At 40.2% G+C, this 22,079-nt stretch overlaps 1 protein-coding gene across 1 annotated transcript in view; it reads left to right on the top strand.

Moving 5' to 3' along the window:
• LOC110166092 (potassium voltage-gated channel subfamily H member 1-like) overlaps positions 1 to 20,981 on the top strand; it is a 28,735-nt gene extending 7,754 nt beyond the window's left edge. Inside the window, exons 6-13 of the mRNA XM_020931289.2 lie at positions 2,048 to 2,440; positions 4,313 to 4,492; positions 5,843 to 6,092; positions 7,953 to 8,152; positions 9,137 to 9,389; positions 12,930 to 13,126; positions 19,211 to 19,684; positions 20,640 to 20,981. Coding sequence (XP_020786948.1) covers positions 2,048 to 2,440; positions 4,313 to 4,492; positions 5,843 to 6,092; positions 7,953 to 8,152; positions 9,137 to 9,389; positions 12,930 to 13,126; positions 19,211 to 19,684; positions 20,640 to 20,981 — 2,289 coding nt within the window. The remainder of the gene's footprint in view (positions 1 to 2,047; positions 2,441 to 4,312; positions 4,493 to 5,842; positions 6,093 to 7,952; positions 8,153 to 9,136; positions 9,390 to 12,929; positions 13,127 to 19,210; positions 19,685 to 20,639) is intronic.
• The last annotated feature ends 1,098 nt before the right edge of the window (positions 20,982 to 22,079 follow it).

The following is a 22,079-nucleotide window of genomic DNA, read 5'->3' as shown; positions in this document are numbered from 1 at the left end:
AGAGAGAGAGAGAAATAGAGGAAGGAGAGGGAGTCTTTCCTAGTCCCAGGTCCAAACACTTTCGGGAATACAGCTATAAACCAGTGCCACATTTAGACTCATGGGAGATGTACACCACAAATATTTCAGGGCAGATTAAACACAAGGCCAGGTTCAAAACCAGGACTAAACCTAGACTAGGACAACAACATATAGCAGCACTACCTTCCTTCTAAACAGAGTAGGATTATGCATTAATATTACCCCTACCCTATTCTGGATGAGTCCTCCTCTGTACCCTAGTCTTCTGTGGGCTCTGGCCCTACGGATTTGAACTTTATCTGCAAATGGATGCATACTTGACCTGGACATATCTGTGGGAATGGATCTCTCTTTCACTGTCGTCCTTGATGTTTCTCTTTTTCCCACTGGGCTTTTTTGAGTTTTTCCTGCAGAAGAAGGAACTAAGGATTGGAGTTCTGGGACATTTATCCATTTGCTTGTTTTCTATGAGTGTTGGTTAATCTGTCTGTTTGTCATTGACTAATGTCTGTTTCACTGTTGGATTTTCTTACTTCTGTTGCTTAAATCAATAATATTGTTAAGGCTATTAAATATGCATTATTTAACTTTTGTTCATGTGAAGCTGTGCCTTGAATTTTCCACTGTATAGCACTGGACTTATCTGACTTGTGTGTAATCAATTACAGGTGTTTTTATTTCTTAATAAACCCTTCCAGAAGCGACATGTTTAGAATTGATGTGCACACAGCCTGGTACTGATATCAATATTCTGTCCTGTTCATTTTAATATGACAGCAAAATAAAAACATTTATTCTGACATTTGTAGACAGCGCAGACAAATGGTTCTTGTTTGTTACATTTGCCAACGACACTAACAATAACAGTCAATATCTAACTTCCATCTCCAGTTTCTAAAGTTCACTGATGTCTGCAGGATTTGTGGAGTTTGATTAATTAAATCTAAAATAAAATTGTCAGACTGTTGTAAGCCGCTATATCTTTAGTGCATTATTACCCAGCATAACATTAGATTTAAGAAATTTTTATTTTTATTATTATTGTCATGGTCACGTATACTAATTTTGACGATAATCTCTAAAGTTAATTATCCATAGAAAACAGTGTTACTTGTTGTAGGCCTAACGTGAACCTGGTGTTAATCACATGAGGTTGGTTGTCAGCTGCCAAAACAGACCTGGTTTTTCATAGTTTTTATGTTTGGAGGCTCTCCCATTGAAAACGCACTGGAGCTAAGATAACGGAAGGGTACCTTACAATGCAGGTGTTCTGTTTGCAGACACTGGTAGGGTCTATTGTACTTTCAAAAACTCACTGTGAGCTGGGCTGCCTCTCCAAATCTGACCTGTAATATGGACATGTGATTGTCTCCAAGGAGACCAGGGGTTGCCAAACTTTTCAGCCTAAGACTCTCCAAAATAACACTGCAATAACCGCTGTACGTCCACTGCAGAATTAAATAGTCACTTAAAATAATGTAAATGTTATGTTTATTTAAAATAAAAACTTGAAGTTGTGTCTAACTCCAGCTATGTTCTGTTCCACCTTGTTATTTTTAATCTCAGTTGAACTGCTTTTACCACGTTTTTGTTTTGCCTGTCGTTCAGTTCAGTTTGCTACAGAAAGCCATCAATATCCTCTGATGCACCAAGAAAATAACAAGTTTCAACAAGGCTGAAACAACAACCATGTCTTCAAAGTTTCACAATTCCAGGGATGCAAATCATCCAAATGATTCTAGTGAAGGCATGTAGGGTCTAAAAACAGTGGACTACCTAGTGTATTACCACTTGTGTTTTCAGTCTGAGAGAAGCACACAGCCTAAATGTGCAGTATTTGTGTATTAAATGTGTGTGAATGAAACAGAACGCAACTACATGTTTGTTTTTGCTGAAAAACATATAACATATAATCAATCATAAATTAGCAAAGCTAAAACATCACAATGTAGACATGCAGATTGTAAATTCTTCTCTTTCTTCTTTCTTCTTCTATCTATACCTGACCTGTAGTTCCTGTCTGCAGGTTCTTCAGCTGGGCTCTGACATCCTGCCTCAGTACAAACAGGAGACCCCAAAGACGCCTCCTCACATCATCCTCCACTATTGCCTCTTTAAGACCACGTGGGACTGGGTCATCCTCATCCTCACCTTCTATACTGCTATAATGGTCCCGTATAACGTGTCCTTCAAGACCAAGCAGAACAACGTGACCTGGCTTGTGGTGGACAGTGTGGTCGATGTCATATTCTTGGTGGACATTGTTCTGAACTTCCATACCACGTTTGTAGGTCCTGCTGGAGAAGTGATATCCGACCCAAAGCTGATCCGAATGAACTACGTGAAGACCTGGTTTGTGATCGATCTGCTGTCCTGTCTGCCCTATGATGTCATCAATGCCTTTGAGAATGTGGATGAGGTGAGAGGAGAATGACTAGGACTAAAACAGGACTAAAACGGGATCAAAACAGGACTAAAGCACAACTAAAGCACGACTAGACCAGGATTAAACCAGGACTAAGCCAAAACTACATCAGGGCTAAACCAGGACTAACCATGAGCTAAAACACTATTAAACAAGGACTAAAACAGGACTAAGCAATAAATACACCAGGAATAAACCAGGGCTGTACCAGGACTAAAACAGGTCTAAATCAGGACTAACCCAGCCCTAAAATAGGTCTAAATCAGGACTACTACTTGTACTAAACCAAGAATAAATCCTGGACTATACCAGGACCAGGACAAGACCAAGATTGAACCAGGACTACTAAGAATGGACTAAAACTCGAAACTAAAAAGAACTAAATTACATCTTAAGGGCTAAACCGGAACTAAATATGGTCTGACTCAAAAGTAACCTAGAATTATTCCAGGCAAAACTGTCTCAGAGCAAAGTGTTTACTAGGACTGAGCCAGGACTAAACCTGCAGGTTGTGGGTTAGACTCCTCATCTCTCTGAGTGGAGTGTGTTACTGTGGCAGAGTGGTTAGCCCAGAGGTCCTATTGAAATGCACAGGAGCGGCTTTAATCTGCTGAGTGCTTGTTTTTATTATGTTGTCCCTAAGGTCAAACTGCTGTGGCACATTGTAAAGAGGAACATCTTTATTGAAAGATGAGATGGTGTGAGTGAGAGAGATGCTACCAAATTCAAAACCACAATGAAAATGGAAAAAACAACTCTTAGTTAGACTGTTAGACAATAACATTTTATGTTCAACACAAATAAACGTAGTTTCTTTAAATATACACTTATAGCTTTCATAGGGAGGGTCACCATCTGCTTGTCTCTGTGATGACATTATTGCTTTGTCTGGAATATTCCACAGTTCATCATTAAGTTCAAGTCAAAGGACACAAGTAAGAGATTGTTGGATTGTGTGAAATTAGCAGTTTGTTTTTTGCATATCCATGTGCAAGAGGCTAGCTAAGGAGCTAGCTATGGGTATGTGAGATGCTACAGGCTTTTTGCACTAAATGTGGCAACAAATGTGTGAAGACCTTGCAGAGGAAATACTGTGAGGAAATTAACCATTTGATAACCAACTGAAACATCAGAGCAGAGTAAGAATGTGACCTTTCCTGTTGTGTTAACCTGGTTCCCCTTGAACACTGTTACACAGAGGAGGGACACTTTTGGCCCTTTCCTCAAACTGCCCCAGTGACGCAGGATGTGCAGATGTTACCTGACCAGTCCTCCTGTTAAACTGCACTGAGACCTTTGACTGAGACACAAAAAAGTGACTGAGAAGCGCAGTGTAAATGTTGCAGCAAAACTGCAACAGCTTGAATTTCTCTGTCCAACATGTGATAGCACCAATATAGAGAATGTGTTTTCTTATGTCTTTGGTTCTTTCTTCATTTGAAACCTCCTCTGTGCGTCCTGCTCTCGTGTTTGTGAATGAGAGCATTGCTTACAGTGTTCACTTTGTTCAGAGCCAGTGCGGACTTAATAGTTGTATTGATTTCAGATGGAGCACATTTAGAGCACAGTGTTTGTATTGACACAGAATGGAACAGTGAATGAGCAGAACCATAAACACCACAGCCACTTTAGCCTAGAACTCTGAAATTAATGACATGTCTAAGAGGCAATGTTCTACAATTTGATGTATTCTCAGATGGAGGACATGGGCCTATATAACTCTTTGGGAGATTCACTGTTTTTGAAAGACTGCTTTAATTTTGCTTCAGTCCTGTTCTAGTCCTGGTTCAATCCTGCTCTACTCCTGGTTCAGTCCTGCTTTAGTCCTGGTTTAGTCCTGGTTCTGACTCAGATCTCTCTTCTTAGGGCATCAGTTCCCTCTTCAGTTCTCTTAAGGTGGTCCGATTGCTTCGTTTGGGTCGTGTGGCTCGTAAACTCGACCACTACATTGAGTATGGGGCAGCGGTACTGGTTCTGCTTGTGTGTGTATTCGGACTTGCCGCTCACTGGCTCGCCTGCATCTGGTACAGCATTGGGGACTACGAGGTACTCCTACAGCTCAACTACTCTGCAAGCACACAGTAGTAGTGCTAGTAATAGTAGCAAGAATGTATTCACTATTTGATGTAATCACTCATTCATGCAGGAGTGGTCTGTGATAGAAAAGATGCTCAACCATTTCTATTCAAACAGGGTTTAATAATAATGCATTAAATGCATGTATCTTTTTTTTTGGACACCCAAAGCACTTTATGTTGCATTATTCATTCATGTCAGTGGAGGTAAACCAAGCGAGGCTACAAATCTGTGTCACTGACCCCTCCCACCACCACCAACACTCACCCACCACATTCATACTTGGCAATGTGTCTTGCCATTTTTGCTCCACTTTTGGACCTAGTATTTTCAGGGGTCTTCCTTCCAAGTACTAACCCAGCCCAGCCCTACTTAGCTTTAGAGACCTGATGAGATCAGGCTTTGTAAAGGAGGTCTGGCCACATTTCTTCACCAAAAATAACTTCTTCACACCCTAACAAACACATTTTACTCTCTGTTTAAAATCTGCACCTCACTGTCTTGAAGTGTGATCAGATGATCAACAAGGACATTAAAAGCATGTGCACAGATAACTTTAGGTGTAGCAGTAGCTAGGTCTATAAGGTTAATCACAATCAAATCAAAATCACAATTTGAATGGACAATTAGCAAAGCGCCAAGGCTGCAATTTTTTTGTACGATCATTTCCACCACAAACAACAACATAGTCTGTTGTTTGGCCATACCAGCTTGTCAGAAAGCCTGATCTAGTCTCAGAAGCTAAGCAAGGAGGGGTCTGGTTAGTACTTGGATGGGAGACCGCTGGGTGCACCAGGTGCCACAATGGGGCACCAGTGGCAAAACTGTTGCTGTGTTCATAGGCAAGACACTTCACTTGCATAGTAAGAAAGTGGTGTGTGCATGACTGATGGTGCTCGTCAGAGGGGCCGATTGGCAGTCTCGCTTCCGTCAGTGTGGCCCAGGGCAGTTGTGTCTGTAATAGTGAATGAATAATGTAAAGCGCTTTGTGTGTATTTAAAGGTGGTAAACAATTAATAAATGTATTAATTGTATTCTGCATAAATACCTCTAACCCTGTAGTTTAGATTTGTGCATGTTATGTTCTGAAATGTGATTCTTGTAGTTCAAGTTCAGGTTGTGTTCAGTCTTTTCGCCAATTCAAAACTTTGAAGAGTTTCGAACTATTATTAAAACATAAATCGTAAGTCTATATCATTTCCAATGCTTGTCAGAGAACTCACAGTTAGGTATTTGTCCCAAATTGTTCCGGCCAAGCACAATTAGTAGCACTAGTAGCAATAGTAGAAGCATTTGTAGGAATAATATTTCTTTTTCCAGGTGATAGATGAGGAGCGTAACAGTGTACGCACAGACAGCTGGCTCTTCCTGCTCGGGGAGACAGTGGGTACCCCCTACAGATTTAATGTGTCAGGGTCTAACCGGTGGGAGGGCGGTCCCGGGAAGGACTCTGTCTACATCACGTCTCTGTACTTCACCATGACAAGTCTGACCTCCATCGGCTTTGGAAACATTGCGCCAAACACTGACGGAGAGAAGATCTTCGCTGTTGCCATGATGATGATTGGATGTGAGTCAAAAACAGGACTAAACCAAGACTGAACCAGGACTGGACCATGACTAAACTGGGACTAAACCAGGACTGAAGCAGGAATTAAACAAGAGGAAAACAGGACTAATTATTAATTAATCAATACATTTGTATAGCACCTTCTAAGACACCCAAAGCACTTCACAGTTTAGGAAAGTGCTTTTACAGTACAGTGCAGGACTAAACCTGGGCTAAAAAACAGGACTAACCCGCAACTAAAAAAGACTAAAGCAGGACTGAATCAGATTTTAACCAGGACCTACACAAGACTAAACTAGGTCTGAAAATAGATTAAAGTATGACTGGATACGGGTTAGACCAGAAGTTAAGCAGAACTCAAACAGTACTGAACAAGTACAACCCCAGGGATGAACCAAAAGTGAACCAGGACTAGATGTTGCACTACAACCAGTACTAACCAGGACTAAAACTGCACTCAATGCACCCTCACCTAGGAACCTTCAGTTTAATAAATGATGCTGCATCTCACCTCTGCATCAAAGATCAATACAATCAATACAAACAATCAGAACTGTCACAGTGACTGCAGCAATTTAACCCTGTCTCTTCTCTCACAGCAACTCAAAGAAAAGAGTTTGGGAGAAGGTTGGGGGTTAGATTCCCAAACTATGTAGGGCCTTTCTGTGTGTAAAGTGTGCATGTTCACCCATGTCAGGGTGGGTTTCCCGTGGTTATTCACATCAACCTAAGCATACACAATAATACTCCCACTAGGTACTCTTGACCGGGATCCTGGCTCAGATCTGGTCCTGTCAAGGCAAAAAATACCTGTTAACCTGTGTTAGCTTTAACTTTAGTCTGTGACAGTAATGTGACATGACAGGATGAGTGGAGAAATCCTGCTTGAAATATTTACCTCTACTCTCTCTCCCTGTGCTTCACTCTCCCATCTTTCTCTTCTATATGATTGGATGTGAGTAAAAAAAAGGACTAAACCAGATCAGCACCACAAATAAACCAAAACAGCACCAGAATTAAACCAGGACTAAACCTGGACTGGACCAGAACTAAACCAGGGCTATTTTTTGTCTCTTTCCCTTGATTCCCTCTCTCTCTACCATTTCATTTCATCTCACTTGAAGCCTCCCTTCTTTATTTTTCTCTCTTCATTCTCTCCCTTCATTCTCTCTCTCTCTCTCTCTCTCTCTCTCTCTCTCTTTCTCTCTCTCTCTCCATCTGTCCGTTCCATCCCTCCTGAAGTCTCTCTATCGTGGTCCTTGCTGTTCTCAGAGGAGGCCTGTCACTTAGTCCTGGTTTAATCTGAGCAGAACGTAAAAATACTTGTCCTACATGAACTCCACAGAGAGAAGAGGAGGAAACGTGAAAAGAGAAGAACAAGAAGGAGAAAGAGGAGGACAGGAGGAGGAGAGAGAAGAGAAGGAGGAAGAAGAGAGGAGAAAGCAAGAAGAAAGGAGGAGAGAAAATGGGGGGTAGAACAGGAAAGGAGAGATGAGGACAGAGAAGGAGAAAAGGGAAGAGTGGCAGAGAGGAGAAGGAGATGAGAAAAAACAGAGAGAAAAAGATGAGAATGAGAGAGTAGATAAAGAAGAGAGTGAGAGGAGCTAGACCATGAGAGAGAGGAGAGAAAGGAGTAGGAGAAGAAGAGGGGGGAGAAGGACAGGAAGAGGAGGAAGAGTGGGAAAGACGAGTAGAAGAGAAGGTGAGAGAAAGAGGAGGAGGAGAGAAGATGAAAGGGAGACAGTAGGCACACAAGAAATGGGAGAACACACAGGAATACAGGAGGATGGGAGGGCATCTGATACACAGGAATATAGGAGAACGGAAGGACATCTGACTTGATTTTTCTCTCTCTTGTAGCTCTTCTTTATGCCACCATTTTCGGAAATGTGACAACGATCTTCCAGCAGATGTACGCCAACACAAACCGCTATCACGAGATGCTCAACAGTGTGAGGGACTTCCTGACGCTGTACCAGGTCCCCAAAGGTCTGAGCGAACGGGTCATGGACTACATCGTCTCCACATGGTCTATGACGAGAGGCATTGATACTGACAAGGTACTAAACCAGGACTGAACCAGTATTAAACCAGGACTAAACCAAGAGTAAACCATAGCTAAACCAAGTCCCTAAAAGTCTTAGTGAGACTACATGGCCTTCTATAGTTTTTTTGCAGCCCTGGCCCCTGGCTACAGGGATGGCATTTGAAGTGAGGATAACTGTTAGACCAATCATGACATTCCTTATACCTCCAGACCCCACCCCCCTCATGACGTACTCTGATGGGACAGTCGGCTTTCTCATACACAGCAGCAAAAAACTGGAACATGGATCCAGCTGATCTTAAAACTTGCACTGACTACCACACTATCTCTCATGGGCTAAAACAATGGTTTCTGAGCAGCAGGCATGTCAACATTAGACTTCTTCAAATGTTTAAACATTCTGACTGATTGAACTATAGATGTATTGTGTAGCTGTAAATGTAGTGTGCTTAACTAATGACATTTGTCTTGATGGTGATGATGTTAATGAATTGTATTTTAGAGGATAATAATAATAATAATACCGATGAATTTGGTAAAGGTACATTTTAGAGGCTATTTGAGTATTTTTAGAAGATAATGATGATTTTGAAATTTTGTATTTATGGAAATTAGAATGAATTAATATTGATCATTTTAAATATTTAATGATGAATTGGATAGTGGTTATTTTAAGGAGACATTGTTACTGATGATATGTTTGTTCGTATGTAAATAGTTTCTTTAATGTATTTTGTACCTACACAAGGACTGCAGATGGAACGTAGCTTGTAGCTAAATCTGGCACAGAGCATCTTTTCTTTCCAAGATTAATGTTTTCTATGCACTGTGCTTATTTTAAATAATAAATAAATAAATCCCCAGACACTGCCCAGTTTAGCAGCTCTACTTGAAATGTGGTTTTGTTTAGGTGTGCACTGTCTCACTTTAACAAACTTTTCCAACAGTTCATTCGTGCATGACTCACATTGTTCCTGTTCTTGTGGTGTCTCTTCAGGTGCTACAGATCTGCCCTAAAGACATGCGTGCTGACATCTGCGTTCACCTGAACCGTAAAGTCTTTAAGGAGCACCCCGCGTTCAGGTTAGCGAGTGACGGATGCCTCAGAGCTCTGGCCGTGCAGTTCCAGATGATCCACTCCGCACCTGGGGACCTGATCTTCCATGCGGGTGAAAGCGTCGACAGCCTCTGCTTCGTGGTGGCCGGGTCTCTTGAAGTCATACAGGACGATGAGGTGGTTGCGATATTAGGTAAAGTCCTGATTTAGTCTTGGTTTAATCCTGATTTAGTTCTGGTTTGGTCTTGGTTTAATCCTGGTTTTGACCTGGTTTAGACTAGGTTGTTTTAGAGCAGGGGTCTCCAACCTGTAGCTCAGGAGCTACCAGTAGTTCTCCACCCCCTTCCAAGTAGCTCACCAAAGAGTTTCTGAATTCTATGTATTGTGGGTAATAAGTAAAATTGTATTAATTATGCGCATAATGTATAATTTTGATGTCTAACTTGATCCACCGATAAATGGATTATGGTTTAGAGAGTATACTGATCTGTGATTTGGTTTGTAGGTGTTTGATAATGATTTGATAATTCAAATTTATATTGTGATTGAAAACTCTTTTAAAATACTGTGTATTCTCTCTCCACACTGGTGATATCTTCTGACAGACACATTTTGACTGGTCACACACCCCCAGTACCATCTGTGGTCCAGTGTCTCCTGGGATCATGGTTTGTTACTCAGGATTCTGCCCTGGTAAAATTTGATGGTTAAATGTTCCCTCCTTGGGAACATTTGACTCCTTGTTGACATTTCTTTCTGGAGCTCAGTGTGTTCTACGTCATAAGAGGATATAATACTCCCTACACTAGAAGCATAGACAGTATCAGTGTGTCCCTGTCCATTATCACAGAGAGGGTTCTCAAAAGTATAAAAATTCTATGATAAAAGCCACTACAGAACATAAGTGGACGACTTAGGGATCACACAGATATAAAACTGCATGGTAATATAAAAGAAAATATTATGATTTAATGCTGAAAATATTTCTGTTACTATTACTATTACTTTTATCTAAACAAAGAGTTTACTAAAAAAAATATATATTTTTTTATTATCATCGTAGTATTGAAATCAGTATACCGTATTTTCCGCACTATTGGGCGCTCTGGATTATAAGACGCACATAGAATGGTCTATTTTTGAACTTTTTTCACAAATAAACCACACCGGACTTTAAATGAAACACAACAGTTACATGGCTCACTCAGACTTTGTTTGGCGCGTTCACGGTGACTCTATCAGAATTGTCCAATTGTGGCGATTAGGGAGGGTGCTGTCTGGAACCGCAGGATTGTTGGCGCGTTCGCAGTGACTCAGTTGTTCAGTTGTGGCTAGAAGTGGCACATTGCACTCGCTTTTTCGGTTTGTTGCTCCGTTCCATTCCTCGTCCACGTGGAGTGATGAGTGTGTCTGCGGGTGCTTTTCACTGCGCAGTTGATGTCTGTTTTTTGCGTGTTTGCGTGCGCTGGGGGTGGTGCGGCTTTGTAGTTTACTGAAGTCGTGCTGGGACACCTGAGTGGATTTGTGTATAGGGCGCTCTGTATTGCGGGGCGTGCAGTCCTTTTTTGATGGGGTTGGAGGCTTAAGTGCGCGCCCTCTGATGCGGAAAATACAGCAGTGTTAAAATATAGTTTGAAATGTTGGTATCATGACTAGTGGGGAAATTATACTTCTGTCTAAGGACTCGTCCAGTTTGCTCCTTGTTGACTTTTCTTTGTGGAGATCAGTCTGTCCTGCGTCATCAGAGAGTATAATACTCCCTACAATAGAAGTGTGGGCAGGCCTGAAAAGACAGGATCAGTCTATCCCTGCTATCCTATTATCACAGAGTGTTGAGTGTCCCTGTCTAATATCACAGAGTGTTGAGTGCCCCTGCCTACGGTCCTGGACTGATGTAAACAAATGATGAATCACCTGCCTCTGCTCAGGGCTCAGGAGACTTCTGTTATTTAACACCACAATCTCAGTGTTCCCTTTGGGATAACTCTATTTACCTAAAACATTTGTCCCCCCAGAGAGGTACTCCTCACAGGTACTTATGACTACTGTTGTCATGATACTAAAATTTCAAACTTGATTTTGATACTAAGGAGTAAACTCGATACACTATACTGTAGTCCATGGCCGTATACTAGTTTATATGGTCTTATACTACTAATATTCAGGAAAAGTTCATTTCTGTCCTGGGAAAATGACTTTTTGACTACTGATACTTGTTCAAATTAGTATCTATTGATACTAACATAGATTAGGATTTGATTATTGATACTTATGACAACTCTACTCCTGACAGTTTCTCCTAGGCTTTTTGTTTAGGTAGCATGAAGACACATGTGCCCTGTCATTTCCCAGTTCAAGTCATTCACCAAATTTACTCAGTTACTCACAGTTACTCATTAGTTTGACAGTATTTTCAATATTTTACCAGAAAGTATTAAAAATGTTCTATGTGTCAGTAGTAGCTCCATTCACTTAAGTTCATCAAAGACTGTTTCATAAGGGTTATTTTTAGATTAAGACACATCTCCTCTGTCACGTCACAGGAAAGAAAAGTCCATTCGCTCAGAGCTGTTTGGGGGAAGCTGCCACTACTTCTCTGATAAAAACAGAGGATTTTTAAACATCTGACTGGAACATTAAGTGATATAGGACAGAGACTAGGTTATTGATACTTTGCAGTTATATCACGCTGGTGGGGTTCTGCATGTATGTCTGTGGTGGAATGCTCAGCAGTTTCTATGGTGACACAATGCACACATTAAACACACATACACATTTTTTGGAGCCTGTGATCAATACGGGACATTCATAGTCCTGTTTAGATGTTTGATTTTCAACAAAAAAGGTGAGTGAGACTAACTGAAAAACATATAATGCAAGCTCTGGTGCCTAAACTTCCCATTCAAGTCAATGAGCCGAGCTCAGTGCCGCATGTCTCTGGATTAGCCTTTAGTGGCTCGGTACGTCCGGTGGCTCTCCTGCTCTCAGAACATGTGCAGTATACATGCAAAGGCACATACCACAGAGCGGTGCAAGAGTGGGGCCGAACATAAGCGATTAAAACGTTTTTAAGACAACTGAAGGATTTTGACCTTACAAACAGTTTATGATCTGATGCCACAAAATTCAACCTTTTTGAAAGCTGTAGGTGCCCTGTCATCCAAACACGAGCAGTTTGTGATTACATTGCGCTCTATGGGAAATATATTTAATGGGCAGGAGGAACCAGTAAATGACCACTAATCCAGCTTGAGACAGCTCTAAGCAATACTCTATCCATTTATTTTAATAGATCCAGGCTGTAATGTAATTTGAGAGTGTGAGCTGAGACTGTGCTAAAACAAAGCTGAGATTAAAATCTTGTGTAACAGAGTCTGTCTTCAGACAGAGCAGTGCCTCTAGTTAGCATCATACTCCCAGAGAATGTTGATGACTTTAGCTGAAAAGTATTAAGGAGCTAACTGGATTAGCTTCCCAGACCAGGATTGCCAGACTTCAGTGATCCAATCTGCAAAAGAGCGCATGAAAAAATGCCCCAAAATCTTGCTACTGTATTTATAAAAGTAGAGCAGACCCAATACAGACCCAATAGCCTTGGTGTTATTGCAATATTTTGAGTATTGCATAAGTCAGTATTAACACTTTTGCAAAGAATTAGTATATTGTGCAGACCTAGTATAAATAAATGTTGAAATAATTCTGCTCCTGCCTGATTAAAGGTGTTTGTGTCCAGGTAAAGGCGATGTGTTCGGTGATGTGTTCTGGAAGGAGATGACGCTAGCTCAGTCGTGCGCTAACGTCCGTGCACTGACGTACTGCGACTTGCACATCATCAAACGCGATGCTCTGCAGAAAGTGCTTGAATTTTACTCCGCCTTTGCCAACCATTTCGCTCGCAGCCTCCTGCTCACCTACAACCTGAGGAAACGGGTGAGTCTGGGTCTGGTCCGGGTTTAGATCTCAGTGGGGACTGCTTTAGAGACCTGGTTTATTCCTGGTTTAGACTAGGACTGAACAATATCGATACTAAAACTAACTTTAGGGATTGAGGGATTACACAAATATAAAACCAGATTGTAATATAAAAGGAAGTACTATTATTTAATGCTGAGAATGACATTCTTTTGTCTCAATAAAGAGTGTTTTATATTATCACCATCAGAATTGTCACTGATTAGCAAATCTATTCCTTAGCATCATAACAACACTACTACTGCTTAGTATGCAAGACAGCAGTGAGCTCTGTATCGTTTTTCTGTACCTCTCCCTTCTCTACACCCCTCTCTCCTTATTACACCCAAACTCCTCTCTCCATCCTCTGAGTGAATATAAATGTGCTCCACATGTTTCTAAAGGAGGCGATCGAACCGTGACACAGACATAAATCTGCTCATGCTCTTTACGGGGCCACTGGAGCTATACACCTGGGGGCAGTAGTATATAGTAAGAATGTATGGAGAGAAGCAGGGTAAAGGAGGGGGAGACATGTATGTGTGTGGGGGGTGAGAGGGAGTTGTGTGGAGTGGTGAATACACTTTATTGTTCCAGTATGGAAATGTGTCCTGTGCAGGTTAAACCTGTTACAAGTGGTTGGATGCATCTCCAGATCCAGAGCTAGTCTTGGTCCGGACTACCTTCCCTGGTTGATTTAACCTATTGGGTTGATGGAGGAAATGGGAGTGCTCGGAAGAAATCCACCCAGTCACATGTGGGGAGTGAAGGATAGGGAGAGAAGAAGGAGGAGGATGTATATGAGCAGAGACGATAATTAATTAAAATGTTATTCTCAATTTTCTCAATTTTCAGCTTCACATTGATCAATTACAAATTTCCGATTTAATTTGTATTATGTCTTATTAAAATCAAATCAAAATGGTTTTCTAAACATAAACAATACATCAAATCACTGGCATTTAAAGTTACAGTATTTAACTTTCTGGAGGTGGGATATCACCTGCATGATTCCATGGAGATATAAAGTTAAAACCATACTTCGGAACATTCTCCATGGGGATAGATGTGTTATGTGTTATGACATACTGTGGACTATTATAGCCAAAGTAACATTTCCATGGAAACAAGCCGAAAGGTTTGTGGAGATGTGTCCTTACGGCGAGTGTGCTTAATCTGTAAAGTGCCTTTTAGTGTCCTGAAAAGCACTATATAAATCATTTATTATTGCATGTTTTTCAGTGCCTAAACACAACCAACATTTAAATATGTAACACAAAAATATGATATGACATCAAATTTTCCGTCTGCTACATGCTCTTACTGAATGAGGGTTGTCTTTAGACATCTCCATTTAAAACCACAATCCATTCACTATTAGAAATTAATGTATGCTGATAAAAATTTTACTAATAGCCTAATATTGATGAGGTATAGTATATGAGGAGGGTTGGTGGGTGATGACAGGGGTATATAAGAGGGGTGTTTGTGACTTATGGGGGGGCAGATCACTGTCCCGTGTCCCATCTCTCCCCTGGTCTTAGCTCAAATCGATCTTCAGCTCCGGTTCTGCTTCACTGAGCGATAACCGTGTGACCTCCAGAAGACCCTCCCACCTCAGCGTATCCTAGGAGATAGCTCAGGAATATAAAATTATAAAATATAAAATAACTAGAAGCTCAATACCAATTCTGATACAACAATGAATAAACACTCTTTCTTTAGACAATAGAATGTCAATTTCAACAGAAAACAATAGTACTTTCTTTGATATTATATATACCATGTGGCCTTATAGATGTGTAATCCCTCAGCCATCCGTGTATGCGTATATTCTAGTTTATGTGGTCTTGTATGTGTTCTGCTACAGCTCAAGATCATTCTAAAGCTAATAAAGGACTTACATTTTTTTCACACTACAGAGTGCCGTGGATCTCTACATATTTTTAGTAACATTGCAAAGTAAAATGCTATCTCTTTTTAAATTCCTTTTGGCCAACTCCCAACAGGGCACCTGTGGATATTCATTTGACACTGATGCAATTATTTCTTCAGTTTTTTCATCATTCTAAAGCTATTAAGGAAAAGTTAATTTCTCTCCTGTGAATCTGACAAATTTGTATCTAATTTTAGTATTGATTATTATTTGATTTTTGATACATTTGACAACCGTAGGTCAGACACTAATGTTTATTTCACAGTTCATGGTCAATAACATCTGATATTTTTTTCTACTGTGTAAACTCAGCATTGAGACGGTTTTATTCACTTGTTGGGAGCTTCAGAGGAGAGGGTCCATCACATTCAGACTTCACAGTGCATTTGTATTTCACTCACATCTTTAATTTCACTCAAATAAATCATAATGTCACCTCTACGTGCACGCTGACATGCTCCTCGTGCATGCTCACATGCTCCTCGTGCACGCTCACATGCTCCACGTACACACTTTTATGCTGACTTATTAATCCATCTTTCACCAAAAACTGCATATTAACATGTTTAATAAATTTCACTTTCATATTCTGATGCTCTGAATACTCTGAATTGCTAACTACTCCACCTCACATCAAGTTTGTCAAATTGTTGTGCAGTGTTTTGTATCCTGCTAATGTATATTTACTCAGTATAGTCATATGGGAGCATGTGCAGCATAGTCTTATGGGCTGAGTATTGGACAGAATCTTGCTGCTAACCATAGGAAGGGTTTGAACAGGGGTGAGACATTGCAAGATTAGTCAAACATGAATGGATGACAAATAAAACCACTTGAGGCATGTTTTTGATGAGGAAACAATGTTATAATGTGGTAGAAAGCTCCAAATTATATCATCCATCAATCAATATGGCAGCACTGTGAGTTTAACCAAAACATTCTGAGTACAAAACAATGGAGAGCCTTCCCCATTCTTAGAACCCAAGATCCTGGCTCAGATCTGGTCCACTCCTCCTGACAGACTTAACCCAGAGAGACTGAAGGATGGGGCAGATACAGAGGACACTATAGTAGTCGTAGTAATAGTATTAGTAGCTGCTGTAGTAGTTGTGCTATTAGGTATTAGTGGCAGCGGTTCTGTTGTTTGTTAATTTATCTGCATGTTCACATTCAAGGACACATTTCCATTAAGGGATAATGAATTCCACCTTAACCTCACATACATCAGGCCCTGCACTCTCCTACTGTACATTAGGCCCGTGCACGTGGAGTAGGGGTGTGCACAGGGGCTGGTGCAGGATACATTAGCGCACATTAGCACCGTGCATGCTCGTCTTTCGTGCACGCTCAGCTGCTCGGTCACCTTGAGTTAGAAACCAGATTCAGCAGATCAGTCTGTCATTACTGTTGGAGTACGTGGGCTGGTATCTATCACACTGGGGGGACTTAAAACTATACTCAGACTCACATCACGGAGACCTTCCTCCGTTATAAAGACAAAAATCCATGACATAAATCCTGTATCATTACATCAACAACATGATTTGAAGTTTAGATTTGGTTAGTTTAGATATGGGTTAAAATGGTTTAGGTTTTGCAGGTAGTGACTATGATTCAGGTTAGGATCACATCAATGGAATGTCCCCAAGAAGCATGCTAATCCAACCTATGTGTACAAGTGTGTGGAGGAGCGCAGTAAAGTTCCTCGATCAATACTAAAACATTTGTGGTGTTAAACTCCCTCTTACTTTGATTTGAAAACGGCTCCTAAATTAATTGCTCTTTTGTCCAATTTAATTTGGTTCCTTCAACAAAAATACACCTTTATCTCACCTTAGATTAAGTTTAGTCCTTCACTCATTGATTCTGCAGAAATCCATAATGTTTTTCAGTCCACTGTGATATTGTTTTTCTTTGTTTTTTCCAATACCAATGGACCACGCGTGTCCCTGATTGGCTAATCCACCTGTCAATCATACCCATGTGAAAACTTGGACATTCGCTGGTGATCAGACTCTTCAAGAAATATTGAAGATGTGTGTATTCTAGACCCCAAGCAAAGTGAATACTTGTTATGCTGGCAAATCAAATAAGAGTGCTGTATAATATTATCACTCAAGAAGTCAAAAGTAGATTTCCAAAACATACTTAAAAACCAAGACAACTACTAATAACTACTTACCAATTAAAAAAAAAAAAGAAATGCCTGTTTAAGTCTAATCACTTGTTTTTATTGTACTTGAAACACATGTGAGCACTGTAAGTGGACACAAACCTGACTTATACATTTTCTGGTGGAGCATCTGTCACCTGCTTGTCTCTTTGGAGATGTTCTTACTTTGCCTCAAACTCTCTAAAAATTGAATAATTTTAAAGCAATAAAGACAAACTTGTGCAAGAAACCAAAAAAACAAAGTTAAATCTTTAAAGATATTGCTTAATAATAAACAACCATGTTGTTTATGTTGTTGCGTGACACTTCAGACTTCAGAGTGAGTTATGTGTGCCTCAGTAAGTCTGTATAACTCATCCCTCTGCTGTTATCCTCTGATGACCACAGCTTCCCCCGGGGAATAGAGTACAAAAAAGTCCAGGCAGAATTCATATGAGAGTCCTATTAAATTTAGTGAATTTTAGGCAATTTATTTATTAGTGGGTTTAGAGTACAAACAGCTTATGATTCAACCCTGAATGCTTTTGTTTTTCTTGTCAGATTTCACATGCCTAGGAGGCACTTGATACCTTTATTTTATCAAGTGGATAACAAATCGTCAGCATAATGTAAAGGGGTTAACTATCTACTCCTCATTTATTTGTCCCTCCTGGGTCAATTTGAAAAATATTACTGAAATATTACTAATATTTGTATGGAAAATTAAAATTTAATTAAAATCTGATTTTTGGAGCTTTAGAATTATTTAAATAACATGTAAACTGCAAAATCCAGTGCAAGTAATCAAAGGGACCAGGATCAGGAAGAAATTTGATGATTTTGTTGTTTACTTGTCATTTTAATGGTCTCATAATTCAGTGCATGTAACCGTAGCAACTTCTCTGCGTTACGTAACTGTGACGTGTGAATCTGAGCTTGTTTAAAAGAGGAATCCCTGACTGATGGGAATGCCGCAGGGCTTCATTGAAAAGTCCTGATGTGAAGACAGCTCTACTCCGGGAAAAACCTCTCATTCATAATTCACATGACAGAAGCTTTTTATAGACTCATAAAGACAGACTGACAGAAAAGACAGACTTATGTAAGACAAACCAGAGACCAGGGGTTTAACATAAGCTTTGATTTAACCTGGGTTTGTTTTGATCAGAATGTTGTAAATCTGCAGTGGCAATAAAGCACAATGAAGTTGGCTTTAACTTTATAAAAGTGAATACTTGCCTATCAAATACAGAATGATAACCCTTTATATTTTTGATACAGATTGATATTAGTCTGGTCCGCACAGCCACCTTTGTGTTTCAAGCAAGGCCAATCGTGATTGTGAGATTTGTTTTTGAAATTTGCGAAACTCAGACTCAAAAAGCTCATTGGTCACCTATCACTTCCAAGTAAAATACAGTTTATCTCAGACTAAGAAAGTTTAGTGCTTCACTCACTGATTCTGCAGAAATTTGCAATGTTTTCCAGTCCCTCTGTGACCCCCCCCCCTTCTTTTTTTTTGTTCCCATTACCAACGGACCATGCATGTCTCTGTTTGACTAATCCACCTGGCAGTCGAGTCCATCTTAAAACAGATTCACTGAGACCAGACTCACACTTTCAAAAAATATTGAAGTGAATATTAGTTATGTTATGAAATGGGCTGACCTGTTAAGTCTCACATAAGAATGCTGTATATTATCAGTCAAGGAGTCAAAAATAGATTTCCAAAGTGTACACCGCATTTATGCCCTCCTTCTTCTTCTCCCAAGCTATTCCGGACCATCTGTTGCTGCCTCCTGGTTTTTATATTTGCTTGCAGGCTAAGCCTTGGATGGATTCATACGGCTGACTATAAGGAGGGTTTGATTATGGCTAGGGAAATTGCTAAATTATGACATATAAAACATTATAACATGGTAGAAAAGTCAAAAAAAGTTGATTGAGACCATATTTGTTTTCTTTTCTTATCCAGATAGTTTTCCGTAAGATCGTTGATGTAAAGCGTGAGGAAGAAGAGATGCTGAAGAGGAAGAACGAAGCTCCTCTGAACCTGCCACCGGACCACCCTGTGCGCCGCCTGTTCCAACGCTTTCGCCAACAGAGGGAGGCTCGAATGGCGGCAGAACGTGGAGTCTCCGCCCAACTCTGTGACATCGAAAGAGGCATCATCCATTGTGAAGCCCCATCCCCGCAGATCCTCGCCTCTACCAGCATCGTCACAGTAACCGAACACCCAAACGAGACCGCACCCACCTCGTCCAATGCTCCGCCCATGAGGAATACCAGTCGCAGTACTCAAAATGGTGGGGTGTGTAAGACAGTGGAACCCCCAAAAGCAAAAGGGTGGGGGCGCTTCAAAGAGGCGGTGAAAGCGGAGTCATGGAGCAGCGTGTCCAAAGCTGAATCCATGGAAACACTCCCGGATCGGACTAAATCTCAAGACCAGGTTTCATTTATTTATTTATTTGAACATCTTAAAAAAGTGCATATGGCAGGTTAGGCTATTCATTTTACTAAATCACAGTTCACATATTTAAGAAATGTAATATTAAAACTTTTTTTTTTGTTTATAATTTTATTTTCTTGTCTAATTTGTACAACAGTTATAATTGGACGAATAAAAATAAATGATAACACACACAATTTTATTTTTTGCCATGCCAAAATGTCTTCTTTGTGCTTAAAATGGCCTTTTGGACATAATCTTTGGTGTTGATGACATAGAAGTAACTTAAACAAATTAGATTTTAGCATTGAAACTGGCCTAAATGAGAGATTCATGTTCATGAGGCTCATCCTGTTTTCTGATTGGATAATTGTCTTGAGAACCAAAACAATAAATTATAACATAATCAACTTGGCCCTCATGTCCAAAGTTTTTGTTATTAAGAATAAATCAGCTTTACAATGTTATCAGTTAGCAGAATCTTAGATTTGAACATGTTTATCTAGTTTCTGGAGACACAGATTTGTTGTGTTTTGGGAATTTAACATTCAAATCTTATAGGGTATTCATACTACAAATCAGTAAATGTGGCATTCAGTGATAATGTTGTCATCCACTTAGCAACCCTGGTAGTCTGGATATATTTTGGACCAGTGGAGCAAGTCCCCTGAATTTTTCTGTAAAGCCATTAGCTGCAAAAAGCTCAAATTATGACTAATCAAGAGGGGGTCAGCTGGCACCAACCCATTGCCCACATTTAGTTGAGGTCAGAGCCTTGTTAAAAGTCACTGTTCAGCGTGTAAACCTTTTGATGTTTTATTTTAAATTATCATTTGCACAATTTGTGCATTTTTCAAAATCATTTGTACAATTATTTGCAAACTTGACTGTTTTTACAGTAGTAAACAATTACATGGATTTTTCATAACTTTCACTTAACTTTTTCTTGGTTCAGGTTTCTCTGAAAAAGACAGACTCATGTGACAGCGGCATCACCAAAAGCGACCTGCGATTGGACAACGTGTGTGAGCCGCAAACACCACAGGAGCGCAGCCCGAATGCCACAGACGGGAAGAAGACTCTGACCAATGCCGCATCCGAGCAGCAGATGGTCCACGCAGCCTTCACCGAGCTCAAGCAGGAGATACGAGAGGACATGCAGGCTCTGGACAGACGCATGGGGGCGCTAGAGAACCAGCTCACCCAAATGCTGCGGTTGCTCAAGTCCAGGAAGTCCTCTGGATCCTTTTTCGAAATCTCAAGGCCGCCATCACCAGACTCCGACAGTTTCACTTAAAGGTCCTATATTATGCAAAATTTACTCCTGTGAGCTTTAAGCCATGTTATTTTTTGTTGTTACCTCATCAAAAAACATACCCAGAGTTGTGTTTTGTTCATTCACATGTTTGAGTAAATCTTAATTATTAGTCTGTCTACATCTCCAAATCTTAAATTCTCTGTTCCACCTTGTGATGCCATGAAGCAGTAGTTTTCAAGTGAACAGCTACCTTTTGCATTGTGTTCAATAAAGTTTGGCAGTTCCAGGACTGAAATCATCCATATGATTCTACAGTAGTGAAGGTGTATGAAGCAATTCCTGTTACTGAATTGTGTTTTCTGTTTGAGAGAAGAACCCAGCCTAAATATACAGGGTTTGTGTTTTAAACATGTGCGAATGAAACAAAACACAACTCGTGGCATGTGTTTGATGAGGACACAGCATATAACGTAGATCAGAAAATAGCTTAATATGGGCCCTTAAAAGAGCTTTTACTTTGCACAATTTTATTTTCCCTTCAACAATGAAGGTAAAAATTAAGATATTCTCAGAATGTCTAAAGTCTAAAAATTTTATTTTTGCACTTGGCCAAATCTTTCACCATTTGCGCCACATCTGAATGTTTCAAAGGGCTTATTATTTATTTATTGTATTATTTTTTAGCTATATTATAATGTTGTTTCCTATTCAAAAACGTACCCAGAGTTGTGTTTTGTTTCATTCACACATGGTTAACACACAAATTCTCCATATTTATCCTGTGTAGCTTTCTCACTACACTCTTAGTGTAGCTACAGTCTATATTATCAGACTTTTCCTTTTCTGATGATGATTTGATGATTTCTTTTCTTTTCCTTCTGAGTCTGTCTCTCCTCTCACTGCGTTCACAAAGGCTCCTGTGTCAGCGCTGCTCTGCCTCTTCTGCAGCAGCAGCAGGGACAGACAGTAGCTCCTCGCACACTGCCCTGCTCTTTTTATACACACTGCCCTCTCACGTCTTCTTTCTGGACACTCAAACTACATAGAAATGTCTCCACAGACCGTTTTCTGAGATAAAGTCTGAGAAAAAGATTGCGTATATCGGGAGTCACATTGCAGGTGTGTATAAGAGCGCAT

This window comes from Boleophthalmus pectinirostris, unplaced genomic scaffold, assembly GCF_026225935.1.
Source record: "Boleophthalmus pectinirostris isolate CB_2022bp ecotype Guang Dong unplaced genomic scaffold, ASM2622593v1 HiC_scaffold_22, whole genome shotgun sequence".
NCBI lineage: Eukaryota > Metazoa > Chordata > Actinopteri > Gobiiformes > Gobiidae > Boleophthalmus > Boleophthalmus pectinirostris.
This window is presented reverse-complemented; position numbering and strand designations above follow the sequence as displayed.